Genomic DNA, 16921 nt, shown 5'->3' on the forward strand with positions numbered 1-16921 from the left:
ATGGAATAACCAGAGGAACAGCCAGGGTCCAGCAGGTAGGGACAACAAATCATTTAAGGGTTTATTTTCCACCTGCACGGGGGAAACTTCCTGGCCCCGCTCCAGCACCAGCTCCTGCCAGCTCAGGGTGGGAAGTGTTCCTGGAAGTGGCACCTCAGGAAGTGCCAAAAGCCCCGGCTGGGAGGAGGGAGAGGGGAAGCCCCAGGTGGGTTCAGCTCAGCTTTGGGCCTGCGGTAGGATCAAAGCCCAGTTCCTGTGTGGGAATGACACCAGCTGAGGGGAGCCCCTGGAGAGCTGCTCCAAGGCTTTTCCTGTTTTCCTGGCACTTGGCATGGCTGTGTCTGCCCAGTGCCAGCCAAGGAATCGGGATCGCTCTGGATTGGAACATCTCGGGGATGGAGAGGAGCCCCAAGCAGGGATCATTTACTGCTGCTGTTCCCAGCTGTGGCACTGGGGTGGCTGTGGGGAACAGGGACTGAGAGCACAGCCTGAGCCACAACCACGGAACCAGGAAACGCTCACATCTCACCCCTGACAGGCAGAGATCCCATGGGATCTCAGCCTGGAGCTGCTGCTCCCAGAACTGAAGTGAATCAGACCAGAGCCCAGGACTGGTTTCCAGAATTTGGCTTTACTTCGCAGTACAGAAATCATTTGGAGCCTTCAGGAGACACGAGAAGCACAGGCTCTGTCATGCCGATACCGCAGCGCCGTTTGGTCCATCCGAGAAGCCACCAGGGGACAGAAAATACTTCCACATCTTGCCTGCTCTGTAATTTGTTCTCTCAATTTTATTAAGATTAAAACACAAAGGAGCCTTAGGCACAGCTGTGTCCCAACCGATGTAAACAGGTTTAGAAGCTTAAGTGGAGGTTAAGTTCTGTGCCCAGAACGAAGCCAACATTTGCTGCTACAATAGGTGTGGGCTTTGTCCATGATACAACTTTGCCACAGAGTTAAGATTGATGGGAGAGACTTTAGGGATGCTGTCCACAATAATGGAGTGCTCAGTTTCTATTTTCCTTGATATCAGGTTTGAGTGACATCAGCGTCACATCTACGAGCTCACCAGAAGCACAGGATTGTGAAGGATGTTTTACAAATGATTAAAAAGACAAGGTAAGACACAGCTGTCAATGAGTTATTTCAAATCTGCACCCACGTCTACGTCTGCAAAAATAATAATAATAATAAGTTCAGTCTGCCTTTCGCTTACGAGGTTAGTCAGGAAATCAGTCAGGAATTTGCCAGATTCTGGACAGCAGCCCTACTAGAATGAAATAATTAACACATGATATCCAAAAAGGGAACATTACCAGTGCAGTACTCTTCAATCTCTCAGAGATGGGATTACAAAAGCAGGCCTTACAATATTGAATTTCGTACAGTGTTCATTAAGTTCCTTATATATTCATATTAGCCGATTTAAATTTCTCCTAATTAGAGACTCTCATTACTGCTGCTCCTCCTCCCCGTAGATGTCGTTTTTCTTGCGTTTCATCTCCTCGAAGTCGAACTCTGATCCCATCATCCTCTTATAAATATCTTTGATGTCGTCGCACGTCGTCTCAAAGTGGGTGGTGGCGTCGTAGGTGCGCGAGATGAAGATCTGGAAGCAGAAGCAGCGTTGGAGCCCCGAGCTGGAGCCTCTCCCCTCCCAGCCCAGCTCAGCCCTCACTCACCTGGCTCTCAGTTCCCAGGTCGGTCGGTGCAAACAGGTCACTGATGCTCACAAACCTGGAAAAGGGAGAGAAAAAAGGTTCAGGATGGTTTTAGAGCAGGAGTGGTTCGATCCAAGGGCATCGCTCAAGGTGCTGAGGAAACTCAACAGCTCTTGGCAGCCCAAGGGCTCCAGATCTCCCAGCAGAGCAGGGAGCAGGGCTTGCTGAGCACTCACTTCTGCTCAATGGGCTCCAAGAGGTCCAAGGCCGGCTTGATCTCCTTCTCCGGATCCGCGGTCTCCACGGTGGTGCTGGCGATGGCGATGTACTTGCCCTGCGCCGCCACGTTGTGAGCAGAGGAGATCATGCACACGTAGATATCTGGGGGGACAGGGCACAGCTGCATCCCAAAACCTCCTCCAGCCTCATCCCAAAAACCTGCCTGGGCCTCTTCCCGCTGCCCTGACACTCGGCACCCCCTGGATTCTTCAGAGAACCTGGAATGAGTCCCATCCTTGCTCTACGTGCTCTCATCTCTTGGCTGGGGGGCCTGGACATGGGAGATCTCCAAAGCTCCGTTTCCCACGGCTCTGATGGTTCCTGAAATCCAGTGGGGTTCCCAGTGCTCTGTTCCAGGCGGAGGCAGCACCTTCCCTCCTGCACACAGCCCTCACCCCCTCCCAGACACCCTACAGCCCTCACCCACCTCTCCAGTCTGGAGCGCTTCCTGCCGCAGGTTCCTCACAAACTCCAACCACAGGCTCCTCCCACCTCCCCCAACGCTGCTCTGAACTGAAGCCCAGCTTTGCTGGGGCCTAAACGTTCCTGGACAAGGCTAGGAAGGGTCCATTTCCCCGTCTGGTCCGCGCCTCACCTGCAGAGAGGCCGGTAACAACCACTGTCTCAGCCCAGTGGTGAGAGCTGCTCTGCACACACCTGATTTCCGGTTGACCTGGTTCTGTGGAATGATGATCTGGCACGAGTTGGCATCGTTCGTGTTCTTGATGGGGTGGCTCAGGATGCAGATTACCCGGATCACCTGGCCCACCTTCGTCACACGGTCCGACACGTAGCTGGGGTCGCAGATGAGCTGTTTGCAGCGAGCCACCTAAGCACAAACATGGAAATATCACTCAGTTCACATCAAAAATCATTTTTCTGGTAAAAATTTAGTATTTCATCAATCTCAAGCCTCCAGGCTGCTCACACTTGGGCACATCAGTCTCTAGCATGAATTGTCACCTCTGCTCCTGGCCAGGACATGTCCTCCCCACCCCAAGGGACATGTTATCCCACCAGCAAGTGCTGAACTGTCCCGTGAGTGCCTGCTCCAGTCAGGAGCATGTTCAGAGCTTCCAAGCAGCCTGCAGCATTCCCAGTTTTATCCAGCCAGGTGGAGGAGAAGCTGTGGGAAGGCCACGTGCCAGCTGTCAGAGCAGCTAAACGCCAAGGGCAGAGCTGGTTCCAGGTTAGACACAAGGAACAGCTCCCTTCCAGCTCAGCCAGCCTGATTTATTCATTGCCAGCCCATGGAGACTCCATCCCAACTCCTGGAGCAGGGATGCTGGAATGAACTCCAGCCATCAGGACATTGTGTCTTCAGCAAGCTGGCCCAGGGACAACAGCCCCAGCCCAGCAGGCTTGGCCCTTCAGCTTAGAGAAGGTTTTTCTCTGTATTTTTTTTGATCAGACCCAAAAAATCTGCATTCTGAGGGGCGGGATGTGGGGTGGGGAGCAGGGAAGGATGGGAAGGGACCGTACCTCCCCCTCGGACTTGACCCCGACCACTTTGCCGTTCTCTATGACGATCTCCTCGATGGGCTTGTTGAGCATGTAGGTGCCTCCATAGATGGCACTGAGCCTGCAGCAGGAAAATCCCTTCAGCACCTCCGTGGCTGGACTGGAACAGCCCTTCCAGCCCGTTCCACTTGGAGAAACCCCACCTCAGACTTTACCCTCCTCAAAATCCTCTGCTTAAACACAAAGGGTAAAATACTCTGCAGACAGGATCTCTGAGCAAATCCACGGGTAAACAAGCCCACAAAGAAGGAATCTCAAGTGGAGGAATCACCTCTTCCTTATGAAGTGAGAGAACCACTAAGGACCACAGTATTTTTATACAGCATCACATCCTGGAAGCTCAAGCACTGACTCCCCACATCCAACTTCCCACATCCAACTCCACACAACCGACGCACACATCTCCAAACGTCCGACACCCACACATCCAACACCCACACATCCAACTCCACACCCCCCTGGAGGAAACCTGGAGTCAAAGCCAAGTGCTCACCGTGCAAATCCCTGGGGCAGTTCTCCAAGGCCATAAAGGGGGTACAGGTAGGGGCTTTTCCCATATCGAGCCAGTGACTCGCTGTACAGCTTAATCCTGTTGATTGTTTCTTGGCAGGGTTGATCTAGATAGCTGGGAAGGACAGTTAGACCACTTGGGATGTTTCCCAAACCAAGACTTCCAGCAGAACAAACCCAAGAGCAAAACACTGATGTCCTGTGAAGTTTCTTCCCCACCCTCCAGCTGTTCCTGGCAGTGCTTCTCTGGGAGTTCTCTTTTAGGAGCACTCCGTGTCACAAGTTTTACTCAGGAACCCTCAAAGTTTAAAATAACCACTCATCCCATCATGACCCCAAATGCTGGGATTTGGGGAAGCAACTGACCGCCACTTACTCGTCAGTCCTGTAGAGAGCGAGGGCATGGCCTGTGAAATCAATGACATCTTGGCCCAGGTCAAACTTCTTGTACACATCCCTCATGGTGGTTTTCTTGGGATCCACGCCCTCGAAGGTCCGCGGATCGTTCTCATCGAAGTTGGCCACGTACACCAGGAATTTCCTGAACCGGCGCTTCTCGAACAAACCCATTAAGCCTAAAACCAAGGTTTGGTCAGAATTCAACAGATCCTCAGTGGCTTTTGTGGCTTTTCCATTGCCACAGAGTATCAGCAGTGGGTAAGAACCGCTGAGTGTTCAAACATGGGATGGTTTGGGTGGGAAGGGATCCTAAGGGTCATTAGTTCCAACCCCATGGCAGGGACACCTCCCACTGTCCCAGGCTGCTCCAAGCCCCTCCAACCTGGCCTTGGACACTGCCAGGGATCCAGGGGCAGCCACAGCTGCTCTGGGAATTCCAGCCCAGCCCCTCCTCACCCTCCCAGCCAGGAATTCCTTCCCAATACCCCATCTAACCCTGCCCACCTTCAGCCTAAGGCCATTCCCCTTTGTCCTGTCCCTCAAATCCCAAACACGAGGCTGCACATTTATGCATCTGAATTCTCCACAAATTGCAGAAGCAAGACTGGACCTGCTGAAACATGAGGGCAGAGGCAGCACCTCCACTCCTGCCAGGATGAGTCTCTTGGAGACCACACAGGGCCAAACGGAAGGAATTCCTGATTCCTTCAGCAAACAGGAATATCTGCCCTGAGGAAGGCTCAGACCTACAGATCTGGGGCCCTAACTGCAGGAGTCACTTTATCAGAGGTGCTGCTGAACACATCCCATGTCTGGAGCTAATGGAATGCCCTCTAGATCCTAACGGGTTTCACCACACTGTTATTAAGTTTTATTTGAAGAGTGACATTTAAGTAGGCAACAATTAAGGTTTGAGGTGCCACACGTTGGAATTAGTTATTCCAATCTGCCTGCAATGTTTTTCACACACACAGTTTCAACAAGGACCCGACATCAAATATTTATGGCAGAGCTGGGAGCACGAGCCCCAAATATAAGCGCTCCTGAGGAAGGAAAATCCTGCCAGGTTCTCACCAGAACCTCACAGAACAGACAGCTTGGAAGCTCCAAGAAAACAGGGCTCAGGAAGCCCAAAGCTCACACTGCAAGTGGTGTTTGAAGTCAAAGAGGTGCAGGAGAACCCCAAGGATGCTCCTTAACACAAGGGGAGCATCAAGAATATCCCAAGGGATGTGTTTTGCCTCTGTTTAGGGGATTCAGAGGGAACAAATAAGGTGCAGCTACTCACTGGAGGCCAAAGCTTCTGCCTCAGTGGAAGGAACTTTGTAGATCTTTCCTCCCTTGTAGACGAAGCTCCCTTCGATCACCTTGAAGTCCAAGTAACGAGTGACTTCTGTGTAGAGCAGCATCTTTACCAACTGACCTGGAAGGGGGTTTGGCACAGTCAAACAAGGACACAGCAGCTCCCAAGGCAGCTCTTCCAACACGACAAACCCTTCCCCAGCAGCACCATGTTCAATTCCCAGATAGGCTGAGACTAAAGCAACCAAGCCTTGGCTGGGATCTATCAATTCTTCCACTGCAGCAGCCCTGAGCCAGGCACTTCACAATCCATCCATTCCCTCATGCTCCAGGATGAGATTCCAGCAGCCACTGGTTGGTTTTAGGCAAAGGGAGCTGCCCCTTCACTGATAATGGGATTGGTCTAGACCAGTCCCAGTACTGGAACACAAGGATTCAAGGATAAGGATTTGTAAGGAATGACAGTGCCTGTCCCACTCCAGCACCCAGCACTAGCCCAGGCTGAGCTCACAAGGAATATTTGGGAGCTCAGGATCACTCACCATTAGCCATAAGGAATTTTGGAATGAGGTCCACGTTCCAGTCTCTTCCCCGCCCCATAGATTCTGGTGGAGTTCCTGGGAGATTAAACCTTTTGTAGAGCTTTGGAGAGAGAATACAGAACTTATTATAGCCCAGGAAATGTGTCTGGGTGTCATTCCTCCCACACATGTACACACTTTCCACCCCCACAGCTCCAGGCTGAACACAAGCTCTTCAGAGCCAGCTTTTGGCTGGAGTTTGAGCTCCAAGCTGAGTTCGGAACACACAAACACATCCAGTGAATTGTCACAGTAAGAAGCAGGCAGTGTAATTCTGCTCATCCGGGCTTTCTCTATCCAAGGCTTAAGGATTTGGGAATTTTTGAACTATTGATGAACTATTTAACAGGACATTCCTTAGTCAAATTTACAATTTAGCTGAAGAGTTTTAACATACAGCTGTAACAGCTCTGGAATGCTCCGTGCTCAGATCCCAGCTGGGAATTACAGCAAACAAGCACAATCTACCAACTATAAACACCCACAGTGGTGTCTCCCCCACTGTATCTGGGGAGGAAGTCCCACAAAACTTCCTGACTCAAAGGGAACCCTCGGAGCAATTAATTTGAAGCCACCCCAAGGCTAACTGTGAATAAATCCCATTTATGTGCCCAGGAAGGACACAGGGGATGGGTCTCTCCACACTTACATCTTCCAGGGGTGTAATGGATGCACTTTCCCCTCCATAGTACGAGTTACGATCCATGTGAAGGACTTTCTTTCCATTCACTGACATGATCCCGGAGAGGATGCATTCCTGCAAGAAGGAAAGGATGCAAGGGACAGGTGAGCTGCACTGGAGTCTCCTCCTTCCCATTTTTCCCAAGAGCATGTTCAGACAGCTCCATTTGCAGGTAGCTGCACAGCCCTCTGAAAACAAGCACAGCAGTTGCCTCATTCCACAATTCAGGCACCTCTTGGAGGCAGGTTAACCCCTTAATAAATTTACTGTCTGCTCTGGGCAAGCTACACAACCACCACCTATCATGACTTCCCAGAAGAAATTTTTTGGAATTCCATGCATTTGAGCTAGATAGATTAGGAAAATCTGTCCTCTAAGCCACCAGTTTAAGGATGTCCACAGAAAGGCACCAGGAGCATGAAATCTTACCTGGACTTCAATCAGCCTCCTCAAAACCTCAATTATTAATATCTGCCACACTAGGACACTCAAGAGAATCAACAGCTTCTCTTAGAGAGCAGCATAAAGAATAAACAAAGGCACTTGGCATTCATCAGCTCAGCTCTGCTTTCCTTGCTCTGTCCCCACTGAGAGTCCCTGGAGCAGCAGATCAGCTGCTGTGTCTGACTGCAGCACCAAGAGGCTGAGCCTCACCGCAGAGCACACACAGCCTGCAGAACCAGCTCAGCGCTTGCACAACTAAATCCCCATTAAAACACGACTTTGCACCGGCTCTGGCATTCCCCAGCCAAAGAGCTTAACAGAAACTTGAATGTTTGCGTGCTTAGGACAGCTTATCTTGGAGGTTTTACTGATCTTGCTCTGCCTCAGCTCCCTCCAGCAGCAGAATTATGTCTGCACTGAGCTCTCATTCAGCATCACGATCTCACAGGTAGGTCCTGGCCACATCTCACATTATGGGTGGGGTTTGGAGCTACCTGGGATAGTGGAAGTGTCCCAACCATGGCAGGATGGTTTTTTAGGTCCCTTCCAACCCAAGCCATTCCATGATTCTATGATCACCTTTCATTCAGTTTGTAAACCCCCATCCAGCTGCTGACAGATGCCACCACTGCACATCTGCTCATCCAGGCAGCCTGGCCCTCCTGCAGAGATCTGTGGCTCCATGAGATCCTTCCTGTTTACTCCACAAGCACCTCAGTCAGGACTCTCCTCCTGTGTCACTTCCCCCTCCTGTGGCGTGCAGGAGGTTTATTTTCAACTCCAAACTGACCGATGCAGGTGTCAGTCAGGAAAACCACAAACACCAGGAGTTTCCCACTGTGTATTGTTTGTGTAAATCCTAACTCCAGTCAATCCTCAGTGTAAAGGAAGCTGTAAAATCAACTTCCCCAGCCAAGGCAGCTCTCAGGGGGTGTTTTGTGTTGAAGGTCAGACATCTGTAGGTGCAGGGATCACTACCCAAGGATTTGCTGTTCTGGTGCTTCCAGGTGGCAACTGAAAAACCTTCTCCATTGGGATAGCAGGGCACTGCTGGCCAGTCTGTCGCCCACCAGGATGTCACCGAAATCCAGCCAAGGACCTGAGGAGCAAAGCTGGAGCTGCCTCATGGACAGAAAGGACGCTCTGAATTCAATCCCTGAAGTCATGGAAGATTTCCAGCACAGTGCCCACAAGGCTTCATGATCACCACGTGGATCCTGAATAGTGAGCCACAGTGCTTCCCACAAAAGCTCTCCATGATCCATCAGCTGCTCCTTCCAGCACTGTACCATCCTTCCAAGGATCCTACAAGGTCCCTCCTTTTCTCCACACTGGTTCTGCTGGAGCAAGCAGAGACCCTCACAGCAGACACAGCTGCACCAAACCCTGTGTGAAGTCACTACTCAAGGCCTACAACGCTGAGTAACCACAGGAGCGAAAGTGGTTGCACAGTGTCAGCTACAGCGTTAATAATTAACCACACCCAACGTGGGACTGTCACACAAAGGGCAGCATCAGCAACCAGTTAAATTCACAGAGCTCTGTGGTTGCACTCCTTGCTCTACCCTGTGATTTATCCCCCCTGGAACATCTCCCAAAATCCTGGCTCACCAGCTCTGCCAGATGGTGGCACAGGACTGCAAGTGTCCATGCTGGAGCTGAGCCACAAGGAAGCCAACCAGGATTTCACAACTAAGTAAGTATCAAAAGGAAGGACAGAGCTACAGTAAAAGCAGCATAAGTTACATCCACTGGTCTGGATGTCAGCTGATTTCAGTCTCCCACTTAACTTCAAAGCATTCCTTGCTCTGTATTCCTAGAAGAGAGTGCATCCCTTCCCCAGGCCCAAGCTACTAGCATCCCCTGGAGTGAATCTGGGCACCAGCAGAAGATATAAGAGGCCTTAAGTACCTCTTCAATCTTCTTTCACACCCATTAAACACTGCTATGGGGACTGAGGTGGAGCTATTACACCACTATTTAATCCAAGGCTCATTGAACGCGTCCCTTCCATCAGGCAAGCTCCTGCCAGGCCCTGGAGCGCTGAAATCCTGCACAGGCCTTTCAGGGCACTTCCCTCTGCAGCCATGACGGCCATAAGGCACACGGAATGCACAATGGATTTATCCTCCCAGCTCAGCAATTCCTTTGGATGCTGTGCTGGCTGCATCCGCTGGGCCACGACCAGGAACCGCTTCATGTGTCACGGTGTCATTTGGGTCAGGGAGCGAGGAAAACAAACAGCCTGTGCTGACAAGGGGAGGAGTGGGAAGAGTTTAGAGTGCAAATAAAAAAGGGGAAGCATCAGAGTTCAAATCTGTGCATTTTTTTGCTGTTTTATAAACGTCGCCACCACCAAACAGGAACAGGGAGCAGCTGCCGACAGCAGCACCAGAACACAGCAGGGAGAGCTCTGGGTATCCAGCCGGGATCCAACAGAGTCCTCATGCAAATTGCAGTCACGCTGCTACTACAATCCACTGCCTCAGCCAGTTCAGGTTACGAGGCTCCCAGGAGCTCATTGTGCTGCTGAATGAACGACAGAGCAAGTCTGAGCACGATCGATGTCGTCTGCAGCAACGCTCGGCCGTTGCAAATGGCCGGAGAACCAGGGAGGAACCAGCATTGGGAATCTGGAGACAGCACGTCCAGTGTGAACCCATGAAAATAAAAATACAGAGGAACTCAGAGGTATTGGTGTTTCCATGCTTGCTTAAGACCATCAGCTCTTCCCTGGCGTGCAGGAGCTGGTCATGACTAGACGTTGTGCATGCAAAAGCCTTGAGGAATGGAGGGAAGCAAGGAGGTTTCCATGGACTTTCTCCAAGTAGGGCGGCAGTTCAGAAAGGCTCAGACAGCCCGATGGAAACTCGAGCCAGCGCCGGTCCTGTAACAGCGCCGAGGGGAGGACTGGGCACTAAGCATTGACCAAAATCCCTTCGGCTTCAGGAATGGGCTCTGGCACCACCAGGCTCTTTCTTCGAAAGGCAGGGCTGGGCTGTGGCCAGCCAGAGTCCCAGAAGGGCTGGGCTTGGAAGGGACCTCTGGAGATCTTTGGTCCAACCCCCTGCCTAGGGAGGGTCACCTGGGGCAGGTGACACAGGCAATTCCAGCTCTCACCGCCTGACCCAAAGCTCTGCTCATCCTACAAACTGCAAAAACAACTCCTCACAGCACTGGAACAATCCCTGCTGCTACCAGGGGATGATGCAAGGGACAGCGACGTTCCACTTGGTCCTCACAGTCACTCCAAGGCTCTTTAAGCAACGAGGCCTGGGCCTATGTGACCAATTAGATCCTGAACCAATGAGTTTGGCTCCTCTGCTCCTACAGAAAGTGAATCTGTAACTTTGTGATGGATTTAAATAGCTTTAACATGGGGAGGCAGCTGGCAGGTAAGAAGCTTAGTTCAGCCTGCAAAGAGTGAAACCTCAGCAGAAACAGAGTATTCACCCACTGGGGATGAACTGGAGGGTTTAATTATCCCCAAAATTCGTGGAAAATAACTTTGTAGAAGCACAGAGGGCAGATAACAGAGCCTGTCACCAGGCACAACATCCTGTTCCTAAATAACCCAGTGAGGAAGTACCAAGTCACTTCCACACCAGAGAAGCGGAAATAATGGTGAACTGAAAAGAGAGGTGTGAAAATACAACCACGAGGAGTTCTCCAGCCTGTGATCACTGCACCAGATTAAAAACAAGTTTGTGCAGTAGGTCTGCAGGAAGATGACCCCTAATCTGCAAGAGACCACGCACATGGCAGGCCTAAGCCCAGGACCTTAAAGCTATTAAGGTTCCAGCTACCTGGAGAAGCCATTCCCACCAGGAATGAGGCAGCTGGAAGATCCACCAGCTCTCATGCAGCCAGACCCACCAGGGCCTTGCAAACACTGGCACCTCACACTGATCCATGCAGGAGGGAGCAGGAGCCATATGGAGTTCATTACACATGGTGGAAGCTTCAGAGGTTGTAGCAGCAGTAATTCAGGATTACTTTTCCCCACAGAGCTGACACATCTCTGTGAGCTGGCACTGCAACGGGGTCTCTGATTAGCACACAGGAGGGAAAAGATGAAATAGTTTGAGTGCCAGTAATCCCAGTCCTAAAGCTGCCTTAGTCCTTCATTACTGGTTGAGGAAGAGATTAACACCTGAAATATTCATGTTGCACTTCCAGATCCATCCCAGGGGAATTTACACGTGCACTCACGGAGCCCCTGAATGACCACTACAATGGATGCATTTGTGCTCTTTTACAACGCCTCCAACGACTCATTCTTCCTCTTTAAACCAACAACTGAACTTTCCCTTTGGAAAGAGGAAAAAAACCCCTCCACATGAGCAGCAGAGACACAACCTCTGAGCTACAACAGGGGCCTGATGGGGCTCCAGCAGCAGAATCCACTTGTGCCAGGACCAGCTTGGAGGAAGGGGTGGTTGCAAACCTCACCAGAACTTCCATGACAACTCCCCTGGAAAAGGAACAACTGCATGTGTTTCCAGCTCCTTTTGCTCAGGAAGCCTGACTGTGCCAGCACTGGTACCAAAGCTGGAGGAGCAACCTTCAAACTTCATCTGACTGCAGAGGAGTCCTTTAGCCCAGCCTGATCCAGCTCCGCTCCGACACCACTCGCTGGCCACAATGGTTGAGCCAACACCAGGAATTTTAGGATGGCTGCACCAGCATCTCTGGCTTCCATTCTTTTCCACATGAGCTGCTCAAGACAAGATGAAGTCCACCCTAGTTGGTATTTCAGAGAGAAAGCCAACACGCCAGAAGCAAAATACAAGCTCCTGGATATTCCCAGGCTCTGAAGTTTGGTCAGCACACCTTCAAATCCGGCCCTAATTTATTCCTTTTAACTCAACTGCTACTCATTAGCAGGAGCTTGTCTTAAAAGGGATTTCACAAGAGGCCTTTTGTCAAATTTACACTGGCATTTGTCAGTTTGAGCTTAAGCCCCCATGTTCACCAACTTGATAGCCCGATCACACTAAAGCATAAATTAACATTTTAATGGAGCTCGGATCTATTGGAGGCCCCTTCACTACAAGCTCATTATATTTCACCTCCCCAAAAGTCCCTTTCCCTGCCTTGCTGAGCCAGGGGCAGGCTTTAGGACAGACTCCAGCTTTCCCTATCAAAGGGAAGAAGCTTTTTCCTCCTCAGCCATTCCTCCATCTCAAAGGGAGAGCCTTGAAAGGAATGAAAGCAACTGGAAAAGTTGGGTGTCCCCTCCAGCAGCAGCTGGGAAGACGCTCCCACACTTTGCACATTTCCTTTGTGCCACATTCCAGGTTTGTTACCCTTCTTCCCAAACCCAAAAGAGGGGGATAATAATCCAGCTCTGCCTTCGGTGGGGTCCTGTGTCAGCAGCCACGATGCCTCTGGCAGCCCCGTCAATCACAGCGCCCAAACCACAGGAGGAAACGCGTGGATTTCAATTTAATCACCGTCACCAGGGAAAGTGGGGGAAATCCCTCCCGGCCAACCCCAAAGAGATCCCTTTGTCCAGCCACCTTTCCCCACTAACAGGAAGGAACAAAAGCAGGAAAGGCCGTTTCACAAGGAGGAAAACCTTTCCACCATATTGGATTTTCTTCCCCCCTTCTCCAAACAATGCCTCGTATTTGTAACCTGCAATCCGCCCTCCCGTGGCATCTCCCGGCCTCCAGGGATGAAGGAACCGGGAGAAATGCTCCCGCAAACCTCCCGGGCAGCGGCACTGCCATGTTTTTTTTTCCCCAGGGCTGCCTGCGGTGCGGGCTGCATCCTCCACAATAGGACAAAGCCCCACCACGGCTCATCCCCCTCCCTCCGCCGCACCCCCATCAGCTGTCAGCTTTCCTTAGGGATCACCGGGATGTAGCGACATCGCAGGAAAGGGGATTTTTTTTGGTGGGGGGTGGGGGGGGGAAAGGGAAATTTGACAGGCTCGCCAGCCTCCCATCCCCCTCCTGCTGCAGTCAGGGCTGGATGGAGCCGAAGGCTGCAAAGGCGGAGCGGGAATGGGGATGGAGAGGGGGGGGATAACCACGGCTGCCTCCACCCTGCACGGACCTGCAGCCACGTTAGGTTTGTGGTACGGGGGGGGAAGGGAGGAGATGTGCGAAGGGAAAAAAATAAGATAATAATTCAAAAAACAAATAAAAAGCGATAAATCCCTGGCGGCGTTTTATTGTCCGAGCCTCCCCACGCCCTCCCTCCGCAAAACAACCGCATTTCCTGGGGCCCCCTGGGAGCTGGGGGGCATCGGGGACGACGGGGGTGTATCCAAACACGAGGAGCTGTTATAATCACATAAAAACCGCGCCCAGTGGTCCAGTTAGGGATGGGGGGAAGGATCCAGGGTGAGGATGGGATTGGAGCTGGGGGGTGCTGTGAGATTTAATAATGGGGAAATGACCGTGGGGTGCCCCAGCGGGTCACACACACCAGACCCCCGGGGCAATGTTGAGGGGCGGAGGGGGGAGGATCCCAGGCTGGGTTGGAAATGAATGGGGAAGGATCCAGGGTGGGGGTGGGACTGAAGCCGGGGGGGTGCTGTGGTAATTAATGATGGAAGAAAGCACCCGGGGTCCCCAGGAGGGTCACACACATCAGACCCCCGGTAATACTGGGGATGGGGACGGGGGGGAAGCACCCAGAGGGGGGGGGCTACAATGGACAGGTGACAGCTGAAAAAAACAACCTGAATGGGGTGAGAGAGGTGATGGTCAGGTGAGAGATTGAGGAGGGGACCGCACACCCGGGGGGAGGGGATAAAGGCACGAATGCCCGAGGCGGGGGGGGGGGGCTCAAAGCTCAAACCCAGGCTGGGGGGGACGATCAGGTGATAGACGGGCAAAAGGACAGCGGCGCCGGGGTGGGTAGGGGATGGGGAAGGGGAACAGCCGCAGGAGCCGGGGGATGGCGGGCGGGGGGGGGGGGGGGGGGGGGGGGGGGGGGCGGCGGGGCGGGGCAGGGCGGCGGCCGCCCGCAGCAGGCCCGAGGCGCGGACGAGCGGCGGCTGCTCCTCACCGTGAGGCCGGTGCCCAGCACGATCACGTCGTACTCCTCATTCATGGCGGCGCGCGGTGTCTCAGGAATCTCTCGGCCGGGACTGAGGCGAACCGGGCGCTACGCGGGGGCCGCGGGAACGCGAGAAAATGGAGCCTCCGCCGTGAGGGGACCGCGCCGGGAGGGGCGGGGCCGGGCCACCTGCGCCCCGCCCACGCGCCTGCCAATCACAGCCCGATACGCCACGCCATTGGCTGGAGCGGCCGTCACTCAAAGGGCGGGCGCGCTGCGCGCGCGAGCGGCGCTGCCACCGTGGTGGGGGCGCGGCACGCATGCGCAGTGCCATGGCCGCCCCTAGGGGCTCGGACTACGCCGGGGGGGATCTTTTATGGGGGGGGGGGGGGGTTCTGAATTTGGGAGGCTCCTTTATTTACTTTGGGGGTGTCCTCAGTTTAGGGAGCCCTCAATTTGGGGAGTCCTTAACTTGGAGGGTCCTTTAATTGGGGGTGGTCCTCAGTTTTGATGGACCCTCAGTTTGGGGGATTCCTCAGTTTAGAGAAGTTCCTCCATTTGGAGGGGGTCCTTTATCTGGAGACAGAAGTCGGTTTGGGGGTCCTCAGTTTTGGGGGGGGGGGGGGGCTGCTTAACTTGGGAGGGTTCCCCGATTTAGGGAGTTCATCAGTTTTGGGGAGTTGTCAATCTAGGAGAGGGTTCCTCCATTTAGGGGGTTTTCCTCAATTTAGGGGAGGGTCCTCAATCTTGGGGGTCCTCTATTTGGGTGGGCCCTCTCTTTAGTAGGGGAGACAATTTAAGGGACTCCTCTTTTTGGGGGATCCTTAATTTAATGGGGTCCTCAATTTGGGGACCTTAATACAAATATGAGTATTTTAGGTTAATAATTAGGTTAAATAATATTGGGGAGGCCCTCAGTTTAGGGGGGAGCGTCTGGGGAGCATCCTCAATTTGGGGGGGCTCTTCAGTTTGGGGGGGGTTGTCCTCAATTTTGGGAGATCCTTAAATTAGGGGAGCCCTCAAATTGGGGGGGGGAGGGAGGTTGTCAATTTAGTAGAGTCCTTAAATTAGGGGGTTCCTCAATTTAGTGGGCTTTAATTGGACCCCACACAGGAGGAGCCCCCCCCCAATCCCTCCCACATCCAGTGCTTTCCCATCCCATCGCAGGCATCCCATGGAACCACCTTTAATGGGAAATTTGCTAATTATCCCAACAAAGACCCAGCATTAGGGGTCCACTTTTCACTTCTCCCACACGGCACCTCCCACATTTCCCCCTTTCCACCCCAAAACACGAGGCTTTTCCTCTCGTCCCGGTGTGGAAAATCCCACGCAGTTTCCAGAAGATTTGAGCTTTTCCTTGCGTTTCGGGTTTTCTTTTTTTTTAAATCCTCACCCCCAGCCCATCTCCACTTCCTCGTGGGAAGCAGGAATTTCCCAGCTGAGGGCTGGGATGACACCCCATGGATCAGAATCCCGGGAAGGAGCACGTAGGCAGCGGGCACGGCAAAGCCGCTTACGGCTGCCGTGGATTAGGCACCCGTGGGGCTTAAGGCATCTTAATTTGATCCTAGGGCTGTGGATATCCCTGTGGAAGCACTGGGAATGATGGAGAATCTCCCAAAATCCCACCCGTGGTGGCTCGGAATGGGAGCAAAGCCCTTGCTTGGAAATGATTTGGATATTTGGAGGAGGAAAGGTTGGAGAGGTGGGTGGTGATCCACAGGGATGGCCCGATTTTGGTGGCCATGCAGCAGGTACAGGATTCCAGGGAGGAAGGACTCCAGGGAGGAAGGACTCCAGGGAGGAAGGACTCCAGGGAGGAAGGACTCCAGGGAGGAAGGACTCCAGGGAGGAAGGACTCCAGGGAGGAAGGAAGGAAGGATGGATCGCTGTGCATCAGCCACCATCAGGAATTCCCATCAGGGACACACCCAGCTCAGGATGGGACAGGTGGTGGCACCTGCCAGGAGGATCCAAGGAATGCCTGTGTGGAGGTAGCTGGAGCTGGAATGTGGCCTGGATGAGGATGAGCAGGAAAAAGGGATTGGTGGTGATGGACCGCGGGCGGCAGGTCCTCAAGCTCTTGGATCATGTCCACCAGCAGGATTGGGACATCACGATTGGGAAAGGACAGCCTGGGAGTTAATCCTTGTAATTCCCAGAGGAGTGGGAAGGCACATCCAAAGGGGATCCACGACCACCAAGCCAGGAAAAGCCCAGGAGAAGCGGTGGAATCACCATCCCTGGAGGGATTTCAAAGACATCTGGATGTGGCACTTGGGGACCTGGGTTAGTGGGACACGGCTGTGCCAGGGGAATGGTTGGACTCAGTGAGGGCTTTTCCAAGCTCAGTGATTCCAGGATTCTATGGGAAAAGCCCAGATGTGATCAGGAGCAATAGGTGCAGTCCCTCACCCTCATTGTCATCCCAAGGAAAGCTGGAGAGGTCACCTGGGCAGGAGTGTCCTGGTGCTTGGGGCTTTGGGGGTGGGGATGGTGCAACCACCAGAGAAAAATCAGTTTTA

At 52.8% G+C, this 16921-nt stretch overlaps 1 protein-coding gene across 1 annotated transcript; it reads right to left on the bottom strand.

Moving 5' to 3' along the window:
* Positions 1-622: 622 nt before the first annotated feature.
* Positions 623-14567, bottom strand: GDI2 (GDP dissociation inhibitor 2). The gene is made up of 11 exons (XM_082280961.1): positions 14403-14567; positions 6903-7010; positions 6215-6314; positions 5659-5793; positions 4348-4546; positions 3955-4086; positions 3423-3522; positions 2598-2769; positions 1898-2042; positions 1683-1737; positions 623-1609 (listed from the first exon to the last, which is right to left on the bottom strand). The coding sequence occupies exons 1-11, from the start codon at positions 14445-14447 to the stop codon at positions 1454-1456; spliced, it is 1347 nt and encodes a 448-aa protein (XP_082137087.1). The 5' UTR covers positions 14448-14567; the 3' UTR covers positions 623-1453.
* Between the last annotated feature and the right edge of the window lie 2354 nt (positions 14568-16921).

The sequence above is a fragment of the Coloeus monedula genome, assembly GCF_965178545.1.
Source record: "Coloeus monedula genome assembly, chromosome: 4".
NCBI lineage: Eukaryota > Metazoa > Chordata > Aves > Passeriformes > Corvidae > Coloeus > Coloeus monedula.

Bases quoted from the DNA above. Each gene is read 5' to 3' on its own strand.
- GDI2 (XM_082280961.1), bottom strand. From the start codon at position 14,447: ATGAATGAGGAGTACGACGTGATCGTGCTGGGCACCGGCCTCACG. The intron at 7,011-14,402 runs GTGAGGAGCAGC...TCCTTCTTGCAG, and splicing joins TGCTGGGCACCGGCCTCACG to GAATGCATCCTCTCCGGGAT. The intron at 1,610-1,682 runs GTGAGTGAGGGC...TTCTGCTTCCAG, and splicing joins ACCTGGGAACTGAGAGCCAG to ATCTTCATCTCGCGCACCTA.